Genomic DNA, 24216 nt, shown 5'->3' on the forward strand with positions numbered 1-24216 from the left:
CTACTCCAGTTCCAAAGTCGTATTGGATGAGAACGAACAACCTTGCTCCTACAATGTTATAACCGGGTTACGGAAAATCAAGTTCTCATGCCGTTGGCCATCTTTTCTAGAGTACATGATATTATTATCACGGAAAACAAACCGAGTGATTGTCCTTCTGATGATGCCGCGCTCTTCTTCATCCCTCCTGCCTAATCTTACTATTGACAATAAACCAAGTGATTTGACTTTCCGATGCAACTTCTTCGATACCATCAGTACCATCTTATTAGGCTAGTTATAGTGAAGAATAATATAGAGTAGTAACATGCACATGCACATGTTACTAATCTATGTTACTACCTGGAAGAATAAATATGTGGTATCATGCAAACTCATATTTATTATGTTGTAAACTCATCTTGTCTTACGGTATGTGATGTTATGGTGACATAGCTAGTTACCACCTCACACTCTTTCTTTATTTATTGTCATGTCATGTCACAAAAATGTGTTAGGTTATGTAATGTTACTACCTATATTACTTTCACTTCCTACGGAAGATAAACTAAATGAACAACGAGGAACGGCAGAAAGAGCGCCAAATGGATGAATACAGGGAACCTGGTATCCCCTCCAACTAGTGGAGCTGTAAAAAAAACTACATGGTGGAATTCACAAAAAGAAATCCTATATATGTAGAGAAAACAAAAATCCAAGGGACAAAATTGTAAGATGACACCTCTGCCCAAATATCGTTTCTCCTCTCTTCTCCTTGTGTTGCGTCCATTTGGACTTTTGGAGTCACCGACCTTGCTACCTCACATGTCACAATTAGTGCCCTTCTAGCTTAGTTAATCAAGTTCGTTTATATATATACCCCCCTCTCTCTCCTCCCTCCTCATATCCACCTCCACCTCTGCTGGCTGCTTGGGAAGGACGGTGCCAGTAAGGAGCTGAAAGTGCCTTACAGTGTGACGAACAGCAGCAAGGACATGACTGTCATGCCGCCTGTGCGCCTGCGGGCTGCGGCCAAGAAGCCCATGTGGATCATCCTTCTCCTCTGCCTGGTCTCTGTTGTATTGATCGGGGCGTATATCTACCCGACGCACCACTACTCTCAGAGCTACCGCTTCTCTTCTAGTGTGTGCACACCTTCCAAGGACTGGCACCCTTCTTACGGCCGTGGGGGGAAAACTGATGAGGAGATCATGTCCGCCGCTGTTATCAGGGATATCCTTGCAATGCCCACGTGCGTGTCGAAGAATCCAAAGATCGCGCTCATGTTCTTGACGCCCGATTCATTGCCCTTGGAGAAATTGTGGGAGAAGTTTTTGCAGGTTTGCCTGATTTCACCCGCTGTCATTGTGCAATTGAAGGTTTCTTTGGGTTTTCGTTATTGCCAAGGCATCATCAACATTTCCATTTTTTTTAGAAACAACCATTATTTCAATAATGAATGCATTGTTGTTGACAATATTAGCTTAGTGTAAGCATTTATCTTTGAGCGGTGGAATGTTGAGGGATTCATTGTTTGCATAGGTAAATTAAACCGATCGTCTTGACCAAGCCAATAATACTATCTTGCTAGCATGCACTTGTCACTATATTCTCCTCCCTCCTTGCTACTAACCTCTCTGCATGTCTACATAATGTGATATTCTCTATTGTTTACTACCTCCATCCCAAGGCTTAAGGCCTATATTTTTTTTCAGAAAGTCAAACGAAATAAAGTTTGACCAAAATTTAAGAATATTTTATGAACAAATATGATATTTTGTAGGTACCATATGAAAATATATTTCATTATCTATCTAATGATATTGGTTTTGTACTTTTCATGTTAATGATTTTTTATAAAAACTTAGTCAAATTTAACATAGTTTGCTTTCTGAAAAAAAATATAGGCCTTAAGCCTTGGGATGAAGGTAGTATATGACATGTGAACTTAAACCAAATCACTTTACACAGGGTCACGAGGGGCGATACTCCATCTATGTGCACGCGTCGGGTCAGAAGCCTGTGCATTCCAGTTCTCTCTTTGTTGGCCGAGATATTCATAGTGATGCGGTAATAATTCTCATCTACACTTGAATCCTTTGTAGGCTGGCATGGTTGTTTTGTCTAAACTTTCTTGTCTCAGAGATTTGTCAAGTAAAATCTGTCTTCTATATTTTCAAAGCTAATGCCTAGAACAAAGTTATTTCTCTCAATGAGTGATGTATGTGTTAATGGCTAAACTATCGTTATACACCCATGACATATATAGCAGTGAGCTCATATTGATTTATTCAGAACGTAACTTGATCAAGATCGCTTGCTTAAGAGCATTAGTACCATTCCCAATTGTCCAGGGCATGCTGTGTCCGAGATAGATTATACAGTTCTTTCTGTAACTGGTGTTGCATTACTTGTATCCTCAAGGCTAGTACTAGTATCTTCAGACTTGAAGCACCACTGTTAGCAGTTTGGATTGATTGCCAAAAATTCTAAATGTACTAACTTTGTAAATCGAGGGGCTTCTTACAATGCATACATATTTTTAGGTTTCTCTTCTAACGATTATCATATTGGTTTGTGTTGCATGTTCGCTGTTGAATTTGAATAATAGAGTATGTAATTGATATGCAGGTTGAATGGGGAACGATTTCAATGATAGATGCAGAGAAGAGGCTATTAGCAAATGCACTGGAAGACCCTGATAATCAATTTTTTGTCCTTCTTTCTGATAGGTTTGGATTCCTGATTATGGGTTACTTCTTTAAAAAAAAAATTCTTTCACCATACTGACACCACTCTTTTCTTTCTGTCACAGCTGTGTTCCGCTGTATTCATTTGACTATGTATTTAATTACCTGATGGGAACAAGCATTAGTTTTGTTGATTGGTAAGAACGATAATACTTGTATTTCATTACCATTTTGAGAATGAAGTAAAGGGGAACGCGTGAAACAAATGGTGTTGGCCAGTACCACTAGGGTGTCGCGTGGGCTTAGGCCCAGTGGTTGGGGTCGCAGTGGCGCACCCCAACGACCGGAGTTCTATTCCTGTCAGGGATGAATTTCGGAATTGTCACGCCAAGTCCCGCTTCTGCTATATCAAAAAAGTGTCTAGTTCCTCCTAGACACGGTTTCATTTTTGACGACGTGGGCTTAGCCCAGTGGTTGGGCGGAGTTCGATTCCGGATGAATTTCGGAATTGTCACACCAAGTCCCGCTTCTACTATATCAAAAAAGTGTCTAGTTCCTCCTAGACACGGTTTCATTTTTTTTGTTAATTAGTTTTACACCATGTTATCACTCGCACATGTCCATGTCTGAGTATTTTGTTTTTTTCTGTCTCTATTATCATTGTAGCTTCCAGGATCCTGGTCCTCATGGAAATGGAAGGTATTTTCTTGAGATGCTTCCTGAAATAGAGGAGAGGGACTTCAGAAAGGGTGCTCAGGTACAGCTGAAGTAGTTTTTTTATTGTTGCTGTTGTTAGTGATAAGTATTATATATGATACTTGCAGGTCCAACTTATTTCAGTTCTATATTAGTTGGTACCAGTTTTTTCATGATGCGAAGCTGACATTTTCAGAAGTTGATTATTGAGTATTAGACTCTTATCTCATATGATTTCTTGTGTAATTTTTGCTCTTATTATAGTGGTTTGCAATCACGAGGAAACATGCTTTAATGATTCTGGCCGACAATCTTTACTACAAGAAGTTCAAGCTATATTGCAAGGTGTGTTTCTTTTCTAGAGTTGCAATCTTTTGTGGATGTACCAGGTATTTCACTAGGAAATTTGCACATGATGTTAAAGTGTATTTCTACTTTGTTGCATTGTAAGGTTGACTGAAATATGTACATATATTTTTAATATAAAGTCCAGAGTTGTTATAGTGAAACTCTAGTATAGCATTTCAGTAATTACCTCTAATTGGTAACATGGTCTTTCATGCCCCTCCAACTGCTTCGTAAATAGGCCTTGATGAACTGAATTATGGTTTTGATAACCACTATCATAAACATAAAATAATATGTTTAAACTCCGTTGCAAAGTGGTCTTTTTTTCCTTAGCAAATGGTGACATATTCTAATAAGATTAATATCGGGACTCATATAGTCCTTGTGTCACTTGTGTGGAATACATTATCTACTGAGATGCATTTGAGCAACTGTAACTCCTCTATAGTCATCAAGTCTGAACGAATACTCTCACTTTTCTAGTTTATCTGACTTTTTTGCTGGCTAGTCGATTTTTAGGAACTAATTTATCTATATTGTGTGATTTGCAGCCAGCCGATGGGCGCAACTGTATTGCTGACGAGCATTATTTGCCAACCTTATTCAATGTCAGTATTTACAACCTATAGAAGTTGCACTTACATTATTTTCTCCGAGTTATTTGCTAACTGCTAAATCCTTTTATGAAACATCAGATGGTAGATCCAGGTGGAATAGCTAATTGGTCAGTTACACATGTGGATTGGTCTGAGGCGAAATGGCATCCAAAGTCATATGCAGCTTCTGATGTCAGCTATGATCTCTTAAAGAATATAACAGTATGTTTTTGCCTTGCTTGACTTTTTTCCTGAGATAATCTTTACATATTTTTCCGTTTAGTTGCATAATCCTTACATTGATATATTCTAATGTATTATGCAGTCTGTTGATGAGAGCTTCCATGTAACAAGTGATGACAAGGTATGGGCAACACTCTGTGATCAATATTTGACTTGTCAAAGAACAACAAATAAATTGTACATTCTATATTTATCTTTTTGTGGGTTATCAGCTACTTAACACATTTAAAATGATTTTTTGCAACTTTAAATAACCATCCCATGCATATGATTCTATCATGCCTTCTCAACTATATGAGATGCTTATTTCTAGTTTTGTTCTATTTTCAGAAACTTATGACACAGCAGCCTTGTTTGTGGAACGGATCAAAGAGTCCATGCTACCTTTTTGCTAGAAAATTTGACCCTGAAACTCTCGACAGCTTACTGAAGATATTCAGCAATTATAAGTCTGTTTGACTTCAACCTGATTCTTTGCCCTCAACACATGGTTCAACTACATGAGCACTCTTGCTCTTTTTCTCTCTTCATGTAAAAATTGTGAAGTCAATCAATACTAAAGCCTAATAACGCGGATTTGGGCCTTGAGAGGCAGGTTGCTGCTGCAGTGACTGCGAAAACCTGTAGTCGCTGCTCCATGGGTAGGGATGTGGCAATATTGATAACAATGATACTACCCTCAGTTGTAATCTATCGTGCTTCCTGTAAGTTCTTATCAGTCTCATTCGCGCCCTTTTACTCTATTTGACTCGTTAGTTCCTGGCTACTGGAGATCATATTTTCGTCAATATGTTGTTATTATAATCCATTCTTTTGTAGACACAAAGAGATAACTGAGAGGTACCACATATCTTTATAGCCTAATAATTGTTTTTGGACTACCAGATGTCTTTATAATCGTGTAATTGTTTTTTTGCCTACTTAGTGAACGGTGCATCTCTCTTTCGGGTTACTAAATGTTCGTGTTTTCATGATGTTGTGCACATGTTCTGTTCTCCTGAGGATGGCGAACTTTATTTGACAAACTTATTGGATTGTATAAGCAGATAATCTTTTCTTTTTTGCCTGACACTATCACCATGTGGGAAATTCGAAAAATATGGGCCCAATTGGCCAATTCATATCTGTAACAAACACCCCAGCCACTTTGGGGCGACTAAGATGGCTTCCATAAAAGAAGACACAGGTGTACATCTTACTAGTACTAGCAGTTTTAATCCCTTTAAACCCAAGTTTAGAATTTCGCAATATCGCCTACCAGTTTATCTAAAGTCATCTCTTGCCAATATTTATCTAAAGTAACATCTACCATAATTTGGGTGCCTGTATTTACATGCATACAATGAAAACACTACGACCATTTGGATATTTGAGAACGGTTTGGTTGTTCTTTGGAGAATGGCATATTGGCATACCAAACAACGAAAACAGTAGGTATGTTCCTCCCTTCATAATTAGGCTTCGCGTAGTTTAGAAAAAGCTTTGATCATTAATTTGGTTAACGAGATATGAGATATATATATACCACAAAACTTATATAGATCAATTCATATTAAAAAGAGTTTTCAATAATATAAATTATACGGCATGTACCTTGTATCGGTATGGAGGGAGTACCAACAATTTAGGTTTTTAGGTGACAATTGCTATCCTATAATGCCAATACACTGAAATCCAGGTCCAGCCCTTTCCATGGCCCGCACTATCCAGTTTGATCTATAGGCTCACAACCATCCACGTAGCGCCATTCAGCTCTCACCACGTGGCACCCCTCCACACATACTTGTATAGGATCTCTCCATTAGATAAGATCGTAGGATCAACTTGTGGAAAACATAGTTTAAAAATGTGAAAAAATCTGAAAATGATATACAACGTGTCTATGGGTTGTATCTACAACTCCAAGAAATGTTAGCTCAAAACTTGACCTACACTTGGAGAAATAAAAAAAAAGAAAAATTTGAATGTGAATAGTGTTAGATTTGGCTGAATAGTATTTCACACTATTCACATCTAAATTTATCTTGAACCTGCAGATTTTTGACCTCGCATATGTAACGCATATTTGTGTTGTCGTTTTTTCGGAATATTTAAACATGTTTTTTCCTTTTTAAAATAATTGTTCTCATAGATCCTACCTAAAACCTTTTTTTTAAACAAGGAGCACCCCGGAGGGGCTAGAACCTTCATAAATAGCGACGATGCAGGTACAAGTTATTACAAAGGATTCCGTAAGAAAAGAAAATTACATATGGATCCCTGGTTTTTGCAAGAAGGCCTTGCATAAAGATGGAAGAATGCAATCAAGTTCTTCTTCTTCTACACCGCGGAGCAACGAGCTCTGCACGCTGCAACCATGGACATAGACGGGGACTACACCACTTGTCTTTGTCCCGGCAAAGCGCTCAGCGGCCGAACTCACAAGGGGCCTCATGAAGGAGGTTGAAATTTCGCCGAAAAATCTCACTGGCTTGAAAAGCCTACTCAAGGCAAAGGATTTTGGAAAGTCTTCAAGGATTGCCAAAGAGGTGCTCCAAATGATGGTTCTTGAACTCCACTGCCGCCCCAATTTTCCAGCAGCTACCTCGTCACCCTCCCTTATCTCCACCATGGAGCATGAAAATGAATTGAAGAGAGCAACCAGAGGACAAACTATAGCAGCAGAGGTACTCCACCATCGCAGTGGGGAAACCCACTCGCCATCAGATCCTGGACTCCTGCCACGGGCCAGGAGAGGCAAGCAAAGAAGGTGGCGATGATGGAGTTCCTCAGGGAACCTGCCTACAAGATCTGGAGGCAGGCCTTCGAGCTTATTTAGTAGGGGGCTGCAGCCAAACTCGTTGCCATCTTTAGCTCTGACCACCAGAGCACCATAGCCCAGAGCAGTACCACAACCAGCTTCCAGATGCAGCTCGGTTGCATCCATGGCGCCGATCCCCTCGGCATAGCGCCATACTCCATGGAGGAAACAAACCAAGCCCCTAGATCTATTATCTACACTACAGCCCAGGCCTCCTCTCCCATCCCCACGCCAAGCAGCAGAGCCGCTGGCAGAGAACGGGAGAGGCGCTGAGCGAAATCAGGGAAGGAGAGCGGTCAGGAACTGTTCACATGAGAGAGAAGGTTGAGGATAGAATGAGCATTTCACCTAAAACCTTTCTTGAAACCCATAATATGTTAAGCCAACAAGTCATCTTATTAAACCTTCCAGTCTATCCTGATAGAAAAAGAGTGCGTCTGAAACTTGCCGCTCCAGAATCACATTCGATACACCAACATCCTGGTCCATCACTTTCCATGGTCCACACTATCCAGTTTCATCTACAGGTTCACAGCCATCCACGTAGCGCCATTCAACTCTCCCCACGTGGCACCCCTCCCCACTCTTCCCTCCACCTTCCTCCTCCCTTCCCATCTTCCACATCACCCCCTCAAATCTCAAAAACCTCAACTCCCGGTCCTCGAAATGCTCCACCTCCGCCCCTCCTCCTGCTCCTTCCCTCCCACCGCCCAATTCCTCCTCCTCCCCAGACAATCCGGCAGCCGCTTCCTCCTCGCCATGACCGACGCCGCCGGGAGCTCGACCTCGCTCTGTCCCCCGCGCTGCGCAGTGGCCGTGCCTTCCCTGGGCGCGGAAGAGACCACCGCGGCGGTCGACGAGGCCTTCCGGCGGCACACCTCGCCGGGACTGCGTCTTGGAGGCAGCGGCGTGGCCGTGGTGTGGTTCAGGAACGACCTCCGGGTGCTGGACAACGAGGCGCTGGCGCGCGCGTGGGCGGCCTCCGAGGCCGTCCTCCCCGTGTACTGCGTCGACCCCCGGGTCCTCGGCGGCGCCACCCACCGCTTCGGGTTCCCCAAGACCGGAGGTGAGAGACCGGCCCCTTCCTGCTGCATTTGGGGGTTGGAGGCTGGCGAGGAGCACGCCGATTTCTCGCCCCTGATTTTAAGCTGGAAGTTTCCTGAATTGAAATTCAGGTGATTTGTTGGGGTTCTGAACAATGGTGTTTGATCCTGACCGCGAATGACTGTTGTTTCAGCGTTGAGGGCTCAGTTCCTGATTGAGTGCTTGGGGGACCTGAAGCGGAATCTGCAGAAGCGGGGCCTCGACCTGCTCATCCGGCACGGCAAGCCTGAAGACGTCCTCCCTTCTATTGTGAAGACCGTCAGCGCACACACGGTAATACTATCTGCACAACCATATCCTTGAGCCAGCTAGTTCAGTGTGATATTTGAAATCCGGGTCTGGGAGCACTGAATTCAGGCCAGGCACGTCGGATTAAGACAGCAAGTGGTGCATCTGTGCGCAATCGTATCACTGAGGATGTTACTTCAGTTCGATGTGGAATTGCTGGGTCCTTGCCTCCTTGGGTACTAGATTCAGGTTAGGAATCTCAGGCTAATACAGCAAGTGGTGTATCCCCAGGTCTACGCTCACAAGGAAACATGCAGCGAGGAACTCCTCGTCGAACGACTCGTGCGCAGAGGCTTGGATCAGGTGGCTATCCCTCAAGTTGGAACATCTTCTGACCAGAATAAACCTCTGAACCCCAAGCTTCAGCTCATCTGGGGAGCGACAATGTACCACATCGATGATCTTCCGTTCCCCGTGAGCAACTTGCCTGATGTATACACGCAGTTTAGAAAGGTAGGAGCTCCATCCATCTTGATTGCTCTGTAAATTGCAAAGGCTGGTGGATATTGGTGTGATGCAATTGCTTTACCCAGGCAGTCGAGTCGAAGTCTTCCGTTCGGAGCTGCAGCAAGTTGCCACCTTCGTTCGGGCCGGCCCCTAGTTCCGGCCTAGGTGAGATTGGAGGGTGGGGGTCAGTACCTACACTGGAGTCACTTGGTCTAGGTGTTACAAAGGCAGGTTCAGCTAACTGTATTATCCTAACTTTCACCACTCCGTTGCTCCTTGGTAGATATGCTTCTAAATTTTTTGTTACTGTTTGCTTCTCTATGTAGCCAGAGAAGGGGATGCATTTCATAGGAGGAGAGAGTGCAGCTCTGGGAAGGGTTCATGAATACTTCTGGAAGAATGATCAGCTGAAAGTCTACAAAGAGACTAGGAATGGCATGCTTGGTCCAGACTACTCCACCAAGTTCTCTCCTTGGCTTGCTTCGGGCAGCCTTTCACCACGCTACGTTTGCGAAGAGGTGAAGATTTAATGGTTGCTCGGACAAAATTGTCAGCTCTCTCTCCGGCTAAAAATGTTCGGTCATTATGCAGGTGAAGAGATATGAGAAGCAGAGAGTGGCAAATGATTCCACATACTGGTCAGTGTGTCCCTCTCTGGCCTAATTTCATGCTGAAGTTGTTTGTCAGGAGTGCTCGAATTTATTGTTTGAACTGGCTTTACTGACATGCCAATGGTTTCAGGGTATTATTTGAGCTGATGTGGAGAGATTACTTCAGATTTCTTTCAGAGAAATATGGGAACTCCATTTTCCACTTAGGTAATGATATGGTTGTCTCTCATGTCCTTAGATACCACACTCTGAAAAAAGTGTCATTCGGAATTTTGCCTTCCTCAGTTATTACCAAAAGAGTGCACTACTGTTTCATCTTGAAAAGAAAAGGTCGCATTTAGCCAACGAAAGAGCATAATCCTTTTGTAATTGTTGTAGGAGGTCCAAGGAAAGTGGTTTCCAAGTGGAGTCAAGATCAGACACTATTTGAATCTTGGAGAGATGGTCGGACTGGGTACAACATACTCCGAACTATTCCTATCTTTCTGCTGCTCATCATACCTCTCAATTGTCATGGTGAAATCCAGGTACCCGCTTATTGATGCCAACATGAAGGAGCTTTTAGCTACTGGTTTCATGTCCAACCGTGGCCGTCAGGTAGTATTTGGCATACTCAGTGAGGGTATAACACTGCAGACCATCTTCTCCCATCACCCAGTCATTTATAGATTCCATCATTTATATGTAGATTGTCTGCTCATTTTTGGTCCGGGACATGGGTATCGACTGGCGAATGGGAGCTGAATGGTTCGAAACATGCCTACTGGATTATGACCCAGCTTCAAATTATGGCAATTGGACATATGGAGCAGGTCAATGTTTCCTTATACTATCTAATTACTAAATCTTTGACAATTTATACTAAAAGCAATAGTGCGCACATAAAGAAAATGGCGAGCTCTTGTGCACATATCCTGAAATATTAGAACTGACTCCAACTGTTGCTGCGCTCTTAACAGGAGTTGGCAATGATCCACGCGAAGACAGATACTTCAGTATCCCCAAGCAAGTAAGCATCAAGAATAAATTACATCAACATCTGAATGCTTGTTTTTACCGGACTGAATTCTAGTTAATATACTACCATGAACCACCATAGATATCATTCTGACAAGTTAGCATCGCGACATAAGAACACCATGAAATTGCCGGTTTTTAGGATCTACGTATCACCTCATAACCCTAAGATGTTAACACCAGAGCACAGCAAATCTTAGAAAAATCCTTAAATGATGGAAAAGGAAATGCTATTGTTTCCTACTGCTTGTACCTAACATGTAAACTTGAAAGTGCAGGAAGCCAAACCACACAATATCTAAATAAAATTCATCAAAATGAAAACACATAGTTTAAATGCAAAGTTTTTGCTTCAAGTCTCGGTTCACAACAGAATGCATGGACTGCCAGACAGATGGAAAAAACACGACATCTAATGAAAAAATTCAACCGGTCCATGTTGTGTAGAATACTATCTTGTTCTCTCATTCATACTATTCTCAAAGGTTTTTGGTCTGAAAAAACATCTGGTGAGAACTTGCAACCGATACAAGCAAACTAAAAAACCGCAATAACCACGAATAGTACTATATATTAAGCCAAAAGCAAATGAACTCAAGGAGCGCCAATGGGAGCAAGACATTGTATTGTGTCTATGATGTGATTCGTCATAAATGCTTGACTCCGACAAAAATAGTTCAAATTCTGTCGCTGCCAACGACTGAAAATTAATTCCACCATTGTAGCCAAGTACTCCTCATCGATGTAGGTGTTTATTTGACATTTCCTAAAAACAGCAAAGAGAAGCGGAGCTAGTGTCAGTAGATTATAATAAGAAAATGATCTGAAGCTTAAATTTAAGCTAGCAACCTAGAGACATACGATTTGTAAACAACAAAGAGAGACATATATGCATAGAATGATAGAAGTGGAAGTAAATTTTAGAGGGCACAGTTCTAAATGTAACATGTGGAAATATTATATTCGGTGAATGATTATATATACCAACCCAACATGCATTTTAAACATCAATATAATAGCTAAACCTCAGAAGGCAGCAAATGCAGTCACTAGGGGAAAAAAAAGGCAGTCCCTCTCCGTTAAAAATAAGTGTCACGGATTTGGCTAGATTCGCATGTATGTGCACACTAAAACATGTTTAGATACATGTGAATCTAGAAAAATCCGCGACACTTATTTTGGTACGGAGGTAGTACTCAATAAAGATACTCTATAAAAGGTAGGAAAAATGTATATATCTGCCAAGATTACCACTATCGAGGTAGAAGTCAGGCTTGACAAGGCTTTCTTTGAACCAAGGTCCAATAATGCTTGTACTCCATGAATTTAGTTCGAATTCCTCTATCAACTTGCCAGTGTTGTCACAGTGGAACATGTAACGTAAACCGCGACTGTAGACCAGCACATCTCCCTTGTGAGACAGAACAAAATATTGCCTATCTGAATGTCTAGGCAAGATCCCCACCGGGAATTTCACATGGTACTTGAATGACCAAACCTCTCTCTCGTAGTCCTCCAATACCCAGATCCCCACCGGGAATTTCACAAGTCCGTCGGCGCTGCTACACAAGTTCTCCAACTGCCATGGCTAGCGCCCTCGCCATGGAGCTAGAAGCTTGAGGCGGCCATATTTTTTTATTGCTACTTTGGTTTTGTGGTTTCGCTACAATATTCTTTTTTTTTTGCTACAATCTCTCTGCCGAGAATCCATTGAAATTAGGTTTTGCTACATTTGTTATAGGTGTTTGCTATAATAGTATATTTTTTGCTACAAATTCTCCGGCGAGGTCTCCGGCGAGTCTCCGGCGAGGTTGGTTTTGCTACCATAGCAAAAAAAGGTTGCTACAATCTTTGTGTGTTTTTGCTACTATAGCATATATTTTTTGCTACTAAGTCTCCGGCGAGGTTTCCGGTGGGTCTCCGGCAAGTCTCCGGCGAGATCTGTGTTTTTAGGTGAAAATAGAGTTTGCTACAATTAAACCGTTTTTTGCTACTTTGGTGCATTATGGTAGCAAAAGTGGGACAGAGGGCTGGTTGGTTTGATCGGACGGCCGGAAACGTCCCGGATCTGTTGATCGGATGGTTGGGGACCAGGGGATTAGAATTCTAATCCCCCGGGGATGCCCAGCACTCCCCTTTATTCAAGGCCAACATAACTTTCTCGATACCAGGCGTATCCGAAGGAACTCCAATGCACCTTGGCAAGCTCACCTGCTGCACCGTAAGGATGTAGTAGGCTAGTAGCCATCTTTGAGGTGGTCCTGGTCTCTCCCCTTCCAGTACATGATGCGGTACTCGCCGGACGGGTGGTGGTGGTACAACGCCACGACGTTGATGCAGCCTGCCGCGGTGAGGCATGGGAGTGGAGCACACTGACGGGTGGCCGGGTTACTGATGCTGAAGCTGCCGTCCGAGCAGTATGCGTCCGAGAGGGAGAGGAGAAGGAGCCCGTTGCAAGAAGCGTGTATCTTGAAGCCGGGGCTGGAATAGTCGTGCTCCAAGATTGGGTTTGTACTGGCTGTGCCGTAGAGTGTGAGGAGGTGGCCGCGCTCGAAGATTGGATCTGTAGGGACTTTACCGTAGGCTTGCTCGAAGATTCGATCTATATCGGCTTTGCTGTAGGCTTTGCCGTAGGAGGGCATGTAGATTGGATCTTTACTGAACTTGAGGGTAAGGAGGAGGAGCGATGGCTGGCGCCGGTGGTGGACGAGGATGAAATCAGGGGCGGAGGTGAGGCCGCGCCATTGGCGGCAGACTGCGCGGCAGCTGAGGATATCCTTGACCGGAAGGTGGACAAAGATCTCCCACACTAGAATCTCCTCCGGGAGGGCTGCTACCACGACGGCAGCGAGCCGGTGGAGGCGGCGGCGGCGGCTGCGCGCCTCCCGTGCCGTAACTCCTGGCGCGAGTTCTGCTGTAGGCTTGGCCGCTGTGGGGTTTTGGACTAGGAGAGAAACGACGACGACCCGGCGTCGAAAGATTATTTTAGGTGTAGTACGTGTCTTGGCCATCCTAATGCCTTTGCCAATCAACAGCAGCCGAATTCACTATTTATAGGATTCCATTTGATGGCCCCCTCGTAGTTCCTGAGATATGGGCTAGGCTATGTGTTGCGTGTATGGTTTGTTTAAGTCTTTATTACCCACGGTACATGTAGTGTTTTTTTTTTTTTTTTGACATGGAGCACATATATATTTCATTACCGAACTGGACCAGCAATATCTCTGTCCACAAAGGCACAAACACATGTATAGAGTTCGGTAGATCCTCCATCAAGACTTGCCTGGGATCTAGTCCTGCACCGCTGCCTAGTTTGATTTCCTGAGAAAAGCAGATCCTTTAGCAACCGAGGCGAATACATTTTATGTGTAACATACGGAACTACGGTGATTTGTAGGTACTACTCAAACCTTTTAACTGTTTGACCATGATCGAACATGTCTCTGCAGGCCAAGACATATGATCCTGACGGCGAGTATGTCGCCTACTGGCTACCGGAGCTCCGGTCACTTGCAAGGGAAAAGAGGAACTTCCCTGGTGCCTCGTATATCAAGCAGATCGTCCCGCTGAAGTTTGATGGTGGGAATCAGAAAAGAGATCAGCGGTTCAACAGGCAGACAAGGCCGAAGAATGTTTACAGAAGACAGAAATAATGCAGTTGTATGTGTTGATAATGTATGCCATCGATCAAGTGTTAGTACGAGTTGGAGCAGATGTGACATGAGTTGGTTTGAGTGTAAATGAAACCTGAGGTTTTGCGAGGCTTTTGCAAGATGTTCCGGTGATACACTAAGTAGCATGCGGTGCAAAACGTCATACTATGATTTTTGAGCTCACAATTACATAGCAAATTTCAGGTCGACCATGAAGACCTCGTTTCTAAAACAAAGGAGACCAGAAACTGGTCATTAACCGGTTCCAGAAATATATGATGAAATTAAACCCAAGACCACACAACAACCAATCCAGCACAATTTGACATGGCGATCAGAAATCTAAAGAAAAGCAGTCATTTCCATCCAGGTTACAACAAAGTTTGACAACTTTACCTGCCAAAACTAGTCTCTGCCCACAAAACTGAACAAAAAGACATATCCTAAATATCTTCCGATGACACACACAAAAATGTTGAAAACGACAGCTTCCTAAGGTTGCCAACTCATAGCAAATCTTAGATCCTTTAGAGGATGGAAAAGGACATTATGTATATCCTTTACATGATGAAAAAGGAAATGCTATTGTTTCCTACTGCTTTTAACTAACATGCAAACTGGCAATGGCAGAGCAGGAAACCTAACCACCAATATATATACAGTTCAATCAAGATGAGAAAACAGAATTAAAACACAAACTTTTTGCTGAAAGTTCCAGTTTGCCGCAGAAGGCATGCACTTTCAGACAACTGTAGAAAGCATGGCATCTTACAAAACAGATTCAACCGGTAGAGCTTGTATTGGATCCTATCTCGTTCTTCCATTCATACTGTTCTCAAAGGTTTTTGGTCTAATAACATCTGCTGAGAACTTACAGCCGGTGCAAACTAAGAAAACTGCGATAACCATGAATCTCTAAAGAGCTCTAAGCTTCCAGGGTTGGGAGCTCTTGTGGTTGATTAGCAGGTCACTTTCGCGGGTCCCACACTCAGGGAAGATTGCTATCGTGCTATAGAAAAAGGCGGTTCCTCGGTCAAGTCAAATTAAGCAGGGTCATCCTAATTCACCGCTCCAGAGCCGCATCGTTCTCCTCCTCCCACTCCGATCCCCTCTAGCCGCAAGTGCCTGATGCCTCGTCTTCTCCGTCTCCGCCGCCCTTGGCCGGGGGTCTACGGAGAGCGGCGGCAGCCGTGGATTTTGGTGATTCTGGCGTGATTTGCCGCGGGAGAACTACGTCGAGCGATGGGAACTGTTGATTTCAGCGGATTGAGGAGCAGTGCTAGGCGGGCGGTCTCGGCGGGCTGTATCGGTGGAAATGTTGGTGACCTTCGTAGCATGTTACCTCGGTGTCAGGCAGCCCGACGACTGGTGGCTTCAGGCGGCGCCATGGGTGGCATCGGCACCGTGGTGAGCGGCGGGCGGCCGATTCACGTCTGCTGAGTACAAACGCCGGTGGGTTTCCACATAAGGTACGGTGTTGGTTCCTGTTTGGATGACTTTTATTGACAAGTAGCCGATCTTCTTGAACTGTACCACGTGCATCTTCGTTCTAGCGGATGATTCCTGTATATTCATGTGTTATGTAGTGCAGTACATCTTCATTCATGTGTGCATCGTGGCCGTGGCTTTCAGAAAATGATATGTGCTCAAATCTGCCGATGCGTTCATGCCCGCAGCCTATTGAAGGTGGCTGTTAGCTTTCAGGTTTCTGATGTTTGCTCTTCCTTTGGCTATGTTTTCAGTTGCGCGGAATTGGATATTCAGGTATTATTGAAGCAATTGTCTGTTCATTGTCTCTGATTTTGATGTCATTTTTTTGGTAAGTTTTGTCTTTCTGAAGCAGCCTTGGTGTTCTAGAAATATAAGTCAGCAACTATTTGAGAGAATTTGTTGTGTACATCAGAAGAGAAATTATTAACGAAATAAAGCTTAAAATGGCAAAACACGTGAGCCGTGGACCTTTGAAAGGGAAGTATTTGCCTACGTTCACAACTTCTCATTATATCAAGTAAGTAGGAAGGAACTGATTGGTGCTCATAGGAATAAACTGCCAAGCAATTTTACCGTCGAATGAATGCATAATATAAGAAAGGGTGGTGTAGACGTTTCGACAATCTTCTCTTCAGTAGATTTGGGGCTAATTTGGTAGGCAAACAACTTTCTCATAATATTCTCTTAAAATAGACCCGGTAGGTAATTTTGTGGGTAGAGTATATATACAATTGACTATTTATCCTAAAATGAATTTGGGCTCATAGGATTTGATTAGCTTGTAAACCTGTTGAACTGTACTGATCATAATGTGAAAAAAAATCTCCTTTTCTCTTATAGAGATCATATCACCCTCATAATGATTCAATTTTTGCGAAAGGATATTCCTCGGTTGCAAATTCTGTTCAGTTTTTTATCCTTATGCTAATTCTCTGTCCATTTCGCCGAACGTCTAGTGATGTTTAAAACACTAAATGGAAGTGCCTTCTGCGTGAATATCAATTAAAAATAGAGCTGCGCAGCTTGTTGTAGTTCGTAGTCTTTCTGGTGGGAGTTCCCTTCTGATACATGCTTTTGGATCTGAATGGGTGCTACCCTTGCAATAATATGCGTGGTAAACTTTGTGTGTTATTATGCTGGAGATATCTATAACAAAATTCTGTGGTATGTTTTGTTTTGTGGCAAAGCCCCAGTAGTTTATTCAAGTTTTTTGTGAAGTACTAAAATTTGGATCACCAAAATTATGAACTTTCAATAGAAACGTATCAATTCATTGAATTCTAAAATTCAGTTGTGCATGTCTTCACACGCATGATCAAAATTATTTGACAGTTTCTTACAACATCTTTATATTCATTTAGGATTAGAAGCTTTTATATGCTATTTTGTAGTTCAAGAGTAGCTGAATTAGACATGGCAAGAAACTATTGCTAAATTATGGAAAACTGATTTTTGTGGTATGATCCATCAAGTACATGTGAGGGGATGAAGAGGTCATGCAAGTAATGAAGAAGAGACATCAACAATGCTAAAGAACTATAATTTCTAGATATACCAATCAGGTTCCCCTCATATCATTTAGTTTTCTTACTTATAGCTATGATCAATGATCAATGTGCAAAATGGTACGTTCCCTTAGCTAGCCTTGTCGGTTCCTGCAAAGTAATACAACCTCTGTTCACTTTCATAAGACGATTTGGCAAGCCTAATTGTCTTTGTCAAAAACGTCTTATAAAAGTGAACGAAGGGAGTATCATATTTTGCCAATTAGTGGCCATGTAAATGTTCTTGTTGTTTGTTATTTAACCTGAACATTGCATGCTCACTTTCTTTTAACCGATTCTTTTCTAGATCTGATGTTCTGAAGTATCTTCCTGTTTGCTGCCCAAGGCATGGCTACGTATGGATGCTGTCATTTGGATTCATCCATGTTATTTGAACATTAGTTTTGTTCCGTAACTAGGGCCCTGTTTGATTTTCTCTCCAAGCATGTGAGTACCCATTCTATTTGCTGACAACAATAGCTGATGAGGTATGTTCTATAATAAGCCAGTGACTTAATTTTGCAGCATCAACAACCAGGTGGAGTTCTGGTCGGTATGGTCCACTTATGAATTGTCTTTTCGTTTTCTTGAGAGTACGCCAAAGGCGTACTAAATTTTTATAGAAGGAAAGCAAGGTTTACAACCTGACAGAACGTTGCAAACAACGTTAGTCAAAACACACCAACACAGCTTCCAGAACGCTGCGAACAACGTTAGTCAGTACACCCACATGCTAAGGCCAGCCTTTAGTTATATTCCTACTGCCTCCTAATCCAGCAACTCTCCAAATATCCCATTTCTCCACAATCTGGGTTACCAAGTCTCTCACTGAACGCTGTCTGCTCTCATTGGTGAAAACCCGAGCATTCATGTGCTTCGAAAAACTCCAGGCAACCAGGATAGTGAAGGAGTCAAACACTCGCCTATGTCCTCTGTTAATGTTACTTCGCCTCCTTAGCCACCAGTCTTGAAGCATATCCGTTATTGTCAGAATGGGAGCAGTGCAACCAATCGCCTAGAAACAGTCGTGCCAGACCTGTCTGGAGTAAGCGCACTGCATGAGCCAATCTATATATTGATGATTTTCTCAGAACGATACAGAATGTAACAGATATAGCTTGGAAATTTATGACGACAACAGACAAAACAGGGCAAGGTGCAGGAATTGGAGCAAGCAATCGTTCTGTCGGAGGTGTTTCACCAGCACAGAGGCAGCCAAAATGCCAGCAACAAGGCTGAACTCATGTTGTAGTTTTGGCTAAAGCTCAGTCCGACCATTTGTGCTCAATGTATGTTTGCTTCCCTCCTTTTTTACCCGTCTCTGATTCTAATGCATGTAACAGAGTCGGATCATGATGTGATTATAGACAAGCTGCAGCTGAGTCATGTACAATATGATCATCAGTAAATAAATATTTGTAAAAATGTGGGAACTCTTTTTTATGCTACTTCCTTCGATCTATAATAAGTGTCGGGAATTTTATAATAAATTACCGATAATTATTATGGATCAGAGGGAGTAGAATAAATAGGTGGATTTTGCCCGTCTGAGACAAGTCTTTTTTTTTTTTCCTAGATCTACTTCCTGGACTTCAATTATCATGGCTCAGATATTACACATTTTTCCTTAGATTGACTTATGTTTTCTCAGCTGGTGTAATACTTCACCTATGAAAAAGGTCTTGTTTGCATAAGAAAGATCGATTAGTGTGACTGTCTACATCATTTATCTAATATCACACGGTGCAGCCAAAGGTGTATAGATAACACGAAAAAATAAACGACAACAACAAAAAACGGCGCGGCAAGACGCGCTAGGTCCTTCTAGTAGTATATTAAACCCAAAGCAGGGGCATAACGAGAGCGAGCCATTGTATTGTGTCTACATTTTGATTCGTCATAAATGCTCGACTCTGGCAAAAAGTAGTTCAAATTTTGTCATCAGCATCACCTAGAAATTAATTTCCGAATTGTAGCCCAGTAGTCCTTATCAACATTTGACATAGTCTGAAAACAGCGAAGAGAGACATAGCTAGTGTCAGTAATTTATAATAAGAAAATGATTTGAAGCTTAAATTTAAACTAGAATGCATTGACTTGCTTTTGAATGGTGTTGACTGTTGACCCAATGATACATGTTGGACTGGAAGAGCTCACACAAAGCTTTCCCCTCCGCCCGAGACTGGAAGAGCTCACACACCGCCCTCCGCCGCCACGCCGTCCTGCCTCCTACCTTATAGCGTCGTCCGCCCCCACCCCCACCACCACCGCCGGGAGGCGGAGAGGGCTCCGCCTCCACTAGATCTACCCCTCTCGCGGTAGAGTTTGTCAAGCCGTCTGGTGTGCCGATTATGCCCCTCAACCACGGAGAAGATTGGGAATCGGAGAGATCTAACACATGGATTCCATCTGGGTAAGCATCGTCTGCCTATCTGAATTAACAGTAGGCAGTTTTTGAGCGCGAATCGTTGTTGCTCACTAACTGTGTTGCTTTTCGAATAGGATTGATCTAGCGCTGGCTTTTCGGTTGGTGGTTAGGCTGGATACTAGCTTTTTGTGTGGTTCTGAACGCAATATGAGAGGATTTTATATCCCAGCTGCAACCACCATCTCGTTGAGGTATTTGAAAGAAAACATCTGCGCTATGTACCCTGGGGCCCTCACGATTCAGTTGATTTCCAATATTTCACCAGCATGGAGGGAAGAAATGTTCCACTACTTCCGACGAGGATCTGGGAATTCTTTTTTGCTTTGAATGATTCTTGCCACTAACACCTTCCCCAGACCCCGCACAGTGCGGGAGCTCTCAGCACTGGGTACGTCCTTTTTTTGAATGATTCTTGCCGTGTTAGTAAAATTAGTATCCATGTGGACAGGGTCCAGGCATCATCTGGTGTTGGGGTATCATCAGATGGTCGGGCATCATGTCTTTCTACTGTTGCTGCCTCTGCTAATAGTGTGCGCCGCCGCGCTCCTTGTAGGTCCACAGCAGCACCATCTATCTCCAGTGCTAGTAGTAGCCAGATCGTTCCTGCTGTCGATGTGGAGGACGATGCAGATATTGAGGATCAGTCTCCTCAAGATGCTGAGGATGAGTTGATGTTTTTTGAATTGGTAGATCGATGCAGTAAGCAGGTAAAGGAGGATCAATACATGGAAGATATTGCACAAGGCGCCAGATTTGATGACACTGATGATGAAGAGAATGATGAGAACAATGACAACCTCGTTTTAGCCGATTACGAAGGTGATGACTTGCCAACAATTGAGTGGAACAGAGAGGATCCTCAAAGGCACCGTATTTCAAACGATGATGGACTGTCGTAATGCAATTACTACATATTGCATTCTCACCAAGAATGATTATGAGGTTATTAAAAGTGAGCCAGGTAGGTTCACAGTTAAGTGTCCATACAAGAGGTATAGGTGGAGGTTGCATGCATCCACAATGCTCAGAAGCACCGTGGTTCAGGTACTATTCCAACCAATTGTGTATTTTAGATCACGGTGTAAAATTTGTTAACTGTTACTGACATCCCTTATCATTATGTTTCAGATAAAGAAGAACTCGATCGACCATACTTGTCCACCTCGAGCGGGAGAGCTAGAGGAGAAATCAAAGCTAGCGAATACTAGGTGGTTGGCAGATGCAATCATAGATATCTAAGAAGTTTGATATAAAAATACCTTACATGAGGATGTTCTATGCAAAGGAAATGGCTCTTGATAGGATCAATGGTCCATGGAATGAAAGCTTTCAGTTGCTTTACACTTTCAAAGCTGAAGTGGAGATGGCTAGTCCAGTCAGTATTGTAGCGATACACAAGCATATAGTTCCCTACAAATTGAAAAGCGGGAGGATACAAAAGGAATGTTTTAGAAGGACTTTTGTTTGTTTTAAAGCTTGTTGGAAAGGCTTTCTGGACGGTTGCATGCCTTATTTGGCCGTGGATGCAACAACTCTTCATGGCAGGTTTAAAGGATAGCTAGTTGCTGCTACTGCAGTTGATGGACATAATTGGATGTTCCCTGTTGCTTATGGATTTTTGGAGGTTGTGTCGGAGGAAAGTTGGACTTGGTTTCTGCAGAATTTGCGCGACCTTATAGGTCATCCACCAGGACTTGCTATCCACACAGACACTTGCAAAGGTTTGGAGAGTGCAGTAGAAGAAGTATTTCTGGAGTGGAGCATAGGAAATGTATGCGATACTTGGTAATTCAAGGGTAAAGTTTTTACTGACAACCTATGGCCAGCTTCATACACATGCAATAGTAGGAAGCATCTGTTTCATTTGGATGTGTTGTATAAACAAAAACCTGGGGTGAAGGAGTACTTGGATGAACATCATGGTAGGGTGTGGTCAAGAAGCCAATTCAATGAAATTTGCAAGATAGTCTATGTAACAAGTAACCTTGCAGAGAGTTTCAATGGAAATGTCAAGTCATTGAAAGGGCTTATGTTGTGGCAAATATTTGATAAGATTATGCAGATGATCATGATAAAGATCGATCTGCGTCAAAGAATTGCAGCCACAAAATATCAAGGCCATCTCATGCTCCCATCTTTGATTAAGTCTTTGCATGCCAGGGCAAAACAATTGAAGATGAAATGCATCTGAAAAGGAATGGAGGCTGAGGTAACTTACACTGACAGTAAAAATAGGCAGTGGAGGTATCCATTGAGTTTGGTTGATAGGACATGCCATTATAGGCGATGGCAGATCCGTGGGATACCCTGCATACACGCATTATTTTTCATGAGTGTTATAGGGGGTGCAGAAGGTGAAGTTGATCAGTATATGTCAGAGTATTTCTCTGCTGCCAAATTTAGGGCTGCGCGCATATGCTATAAATGTTCCTACCTTGTTGGGAAAATACCAATGGATGAAAGTCGATCCAGGCTTCAAACTGTACTCTCCAGTTTTGATTAGACCGGCAGGTAGGCCGAGGAAGAATAGGATCAGAGCTAGTGCAGAGGGTGGTGCACCGATTCGATGACGTAAGTGCAAACGTTGTGGAATCCCTGGACACATTGCTAGGCTTTGTAAAAATCCAGTTGACCCAGCTTTTGGAATGGAAGATCAGGCGGGAGCAGCAAATACAGAGGAGAATGAAGCAACAATCAACATGAGGAGATTGAAGCAATGAATCGAGAGCTGCTTGAACCGATGGATCGAGAGCTGCTTGAACCGATGGATCGAGAGCTGCTTGAACCGATGAATCGGGAGCTTCTTGAACCGATGGATCGAGAGCAGATTGAACAGATGGATCGAGAGCTGCTTGAACCGATGGATCGAGAGCAGAGGGAACAGATGGATCGAGAGGCCATTGAAGCAGTGCATATTCACCTGAGTGAAGCAATTGATCTAGAGCTGGATAAAACGATGGATCAGGAGCTGATTGTAGAAGCAAGGGAAGAAAATGCATAGGGCAAAAGGAAGGTAGACACAGGTAATATGGTTGTCTCGGTCTTGGCACAACCCGAAGAGAAGAAGAAGAATAAGAAATAGGGCAAAAGGAAGGTAGACACAGGTAATATCCCTCGTAGGGTTACCCGGAGTAAGGTGGTGGACCCAGTGAGTCACACCAGGAGCAAGAGAAAGATTTTATTTTGAATAATTAATTTGAATTTGTATGAACAATTTGTATTGAATTCGAACTAGTGTGACGTTCCCAAGTTTGTATGTTGAATAATCACAATAATGTATGTGTTATTGCAAGTTTTCTATGGTCATGCACCCCGAATAAGTTTATTGCTTAAGCCACATTTATCATTTTCTAAGTGACTAAACTCAAAAAAATATAGTTTTGGGTTTAGTTTAATTCAAAATAATTCAAAACATGGTGGAACCTTCCCATGAAGTCTTGTTATGTTACCTACAACCTAGAGAAATAATAATGAAAAAGGAAATACAGAGATATGAAGTTTTTCCCAAAATCACTTCCTAGTCCATGAGCTACTAGCTATGAAGGTGCAGGGCTTTCTACTCAACACACCTCCCAAATACCCACTATGCTTACAAAATTTGTCCAAATGAGTCTAAATTCGTCACACTTGTGTATCTTTGAATTGCAAACAATACCAAGTCGGCCAAAATGTACTATATTGTTCAAATAATACAATCTAACAATTTTTATGCCAAAATCTTCAATTTCCCTTACTCCCTTTATTATTTTGGTGCCCCTGTTTTACTTAGTTTTACTCAGTTTTCCCCCTCCAGGTCCACTTGTTTTACTCAGTCCTACTCAGTTTTGCCCTTCCGATAAACATTTCCTCACTTCCCCCTCTTAGTTCTACTCAGTTTTCCTCACTTGTACTCACTGGCTGATCTCTGATTGGTCGAGATGTATGTCACACGGATCTTGGTTGGTTGATAGCTCAACGTACGCTTGCACCGTTGGATCATTTATGATCCGACGGCCTGTATATCTCTCTCTACCTCGATGGACGCATACAGAGAGAAGAGTAGAGCACATACCTACCAACCCTGGAAGTCGCATATTCCAGTCGCATCTTCCTCTCTCCTATCTCCTCTCTTACTCTGGCGGTCGCGGCGGCGCGAAGCTGCAATATGCGTGCGGCGGTGATAACGCGTGAAGCACACGTCCGTTGGGAACCCCAAGAGGAAGGTGTGATGCGTACAGCAGCAAGTTTTCCCTCAGTAAGAAACCAAGGTTATCGAACCAGTAGGAGATGAAGGCCATGTGA

General features: G+C 42.8%; 2 protein-coding genes across 2 annotated transcripts; both read left to right on the forward strand.

The window, feature by feature from the left end:
* The first annotated feature begins 968 nt into the window (after positions 1 to 968).
* LOC124681789 (glycosyltransferase BC10-like) lies at positions 969 to 5044 on the forward strand. The gene is made up of 10 exons (XM_047216612.1): positions 969 to 1319; positions 1951 to 2049; positions 2611 to 2711; positions 2795 to 2866; positions 3336 to 3426; positions 3630 to 3710; positions 4265 to 4321; positions 4409 to 4531; positions 4635 to 4673; positions 4883 to 5044. The coding sequence occupies exons 1-10, from the start codon at positions 975 to 977 to the stop codon at positions 5009 to 5011; spliced, it is 1137 nt and encodes a 378-aa protein (XP_047072568.1). The 5' UTR covers positions 969 to 974; the 3' UTR covers positions 5012 to 5044.
* A 2946-nt stretch (positions 5045 to 7990) lies between these two features.
* Positions 7991 to 14606, forward strand: LOC124681788 (cryptochrome DASH, chloroplastic/mitochondrial-like). Its single transcript, XM_047216610.1, has 12 exons — positions 7991 to 8418; positions 8590 to 8729; positions 8976 to 9197; positions 9278 to 9418; positions 9518 to 9709; positions 9783 to 9829; positions 9933 to 10009; positions 10181 to 10256; positions 10330 to 10399; positions 10491 to 10614; positions 10762 to 10811; positions 14269 to 14606. Exons 1-12 carry the CDS (start codon positions 8019 to 8021, stop codon positions 14470 to 14472), a joined length of 1743 nt encoding a protein of 580 aa, XP_047072566.1. The 5' UTR covers positions 7991 to 8018; the 3' UTR covers positions 14473 to 14606.
* Positions 14607 to 24216: the final 9610 nt, after the last annotated feature.

The sequence above is a fragment of the Lolium rigidum genome, unplaced genomic scaffold (genome assembly GCF_022539505.1).
Source record: "Lolium rigidum isolate FL_2022 unplaced genomic scaffold, APGP_CSIRO_Lrig_0.1 contig_56047_1, whole genome shotgun sequence".
Classification (NCBI taxonomy): Eukaryota; Viridiplantae; Streptophyta; class Magnoliopsida; order Poales; family Poaceae; genus Lolium; species Lolium rigidum.

Bases quoted from the DNA above. Each gene is read 5' to 3' on its own strand.
- LOC124681789 (XM_047216612.1), top strand. From the start codon at position 975: ATGACTGTCATGCCGCCTGTGCGCCTGCGGGCTGCGGCCAAGAAGCCC. The intron at 3,711-4,264 runs GTGTGTTTCTTT...TGTGATTTGCAG, and splicing joins AGTTCAAGCTATATTGCAAG to CCAGCCGATGGGCGCAACTG. The intron at 4,322-4,408 runs GTCAGTATTTAC...ATGAAACATCAG, and splicing joins ATTTGCCAACCTTATTCAAT to ATGGTAGATCCAGGTGGAAT.
- LOC124681788 (XM_047216610.1), top strand. From the start codon at position 8,019: ATGCTCCACCTCCGCCCCTCCTCCTGCTCCTTCCCTCCCACCGCCCAA. The intron at 8,730-8,975 runs GTAATACTATCT...GTGTATCCCCAG, and splicing joins AGACCGTCAGCGCACACACG to GTCTACGCTCACAAGGAAAC. The intron at 10,257-10,329 runs GTACAACATACT...GGTGAAATCCAG, and splicing joins TGGAGAGATGGTCGGACTGG to GTACCCGCTTATTGATGCCA.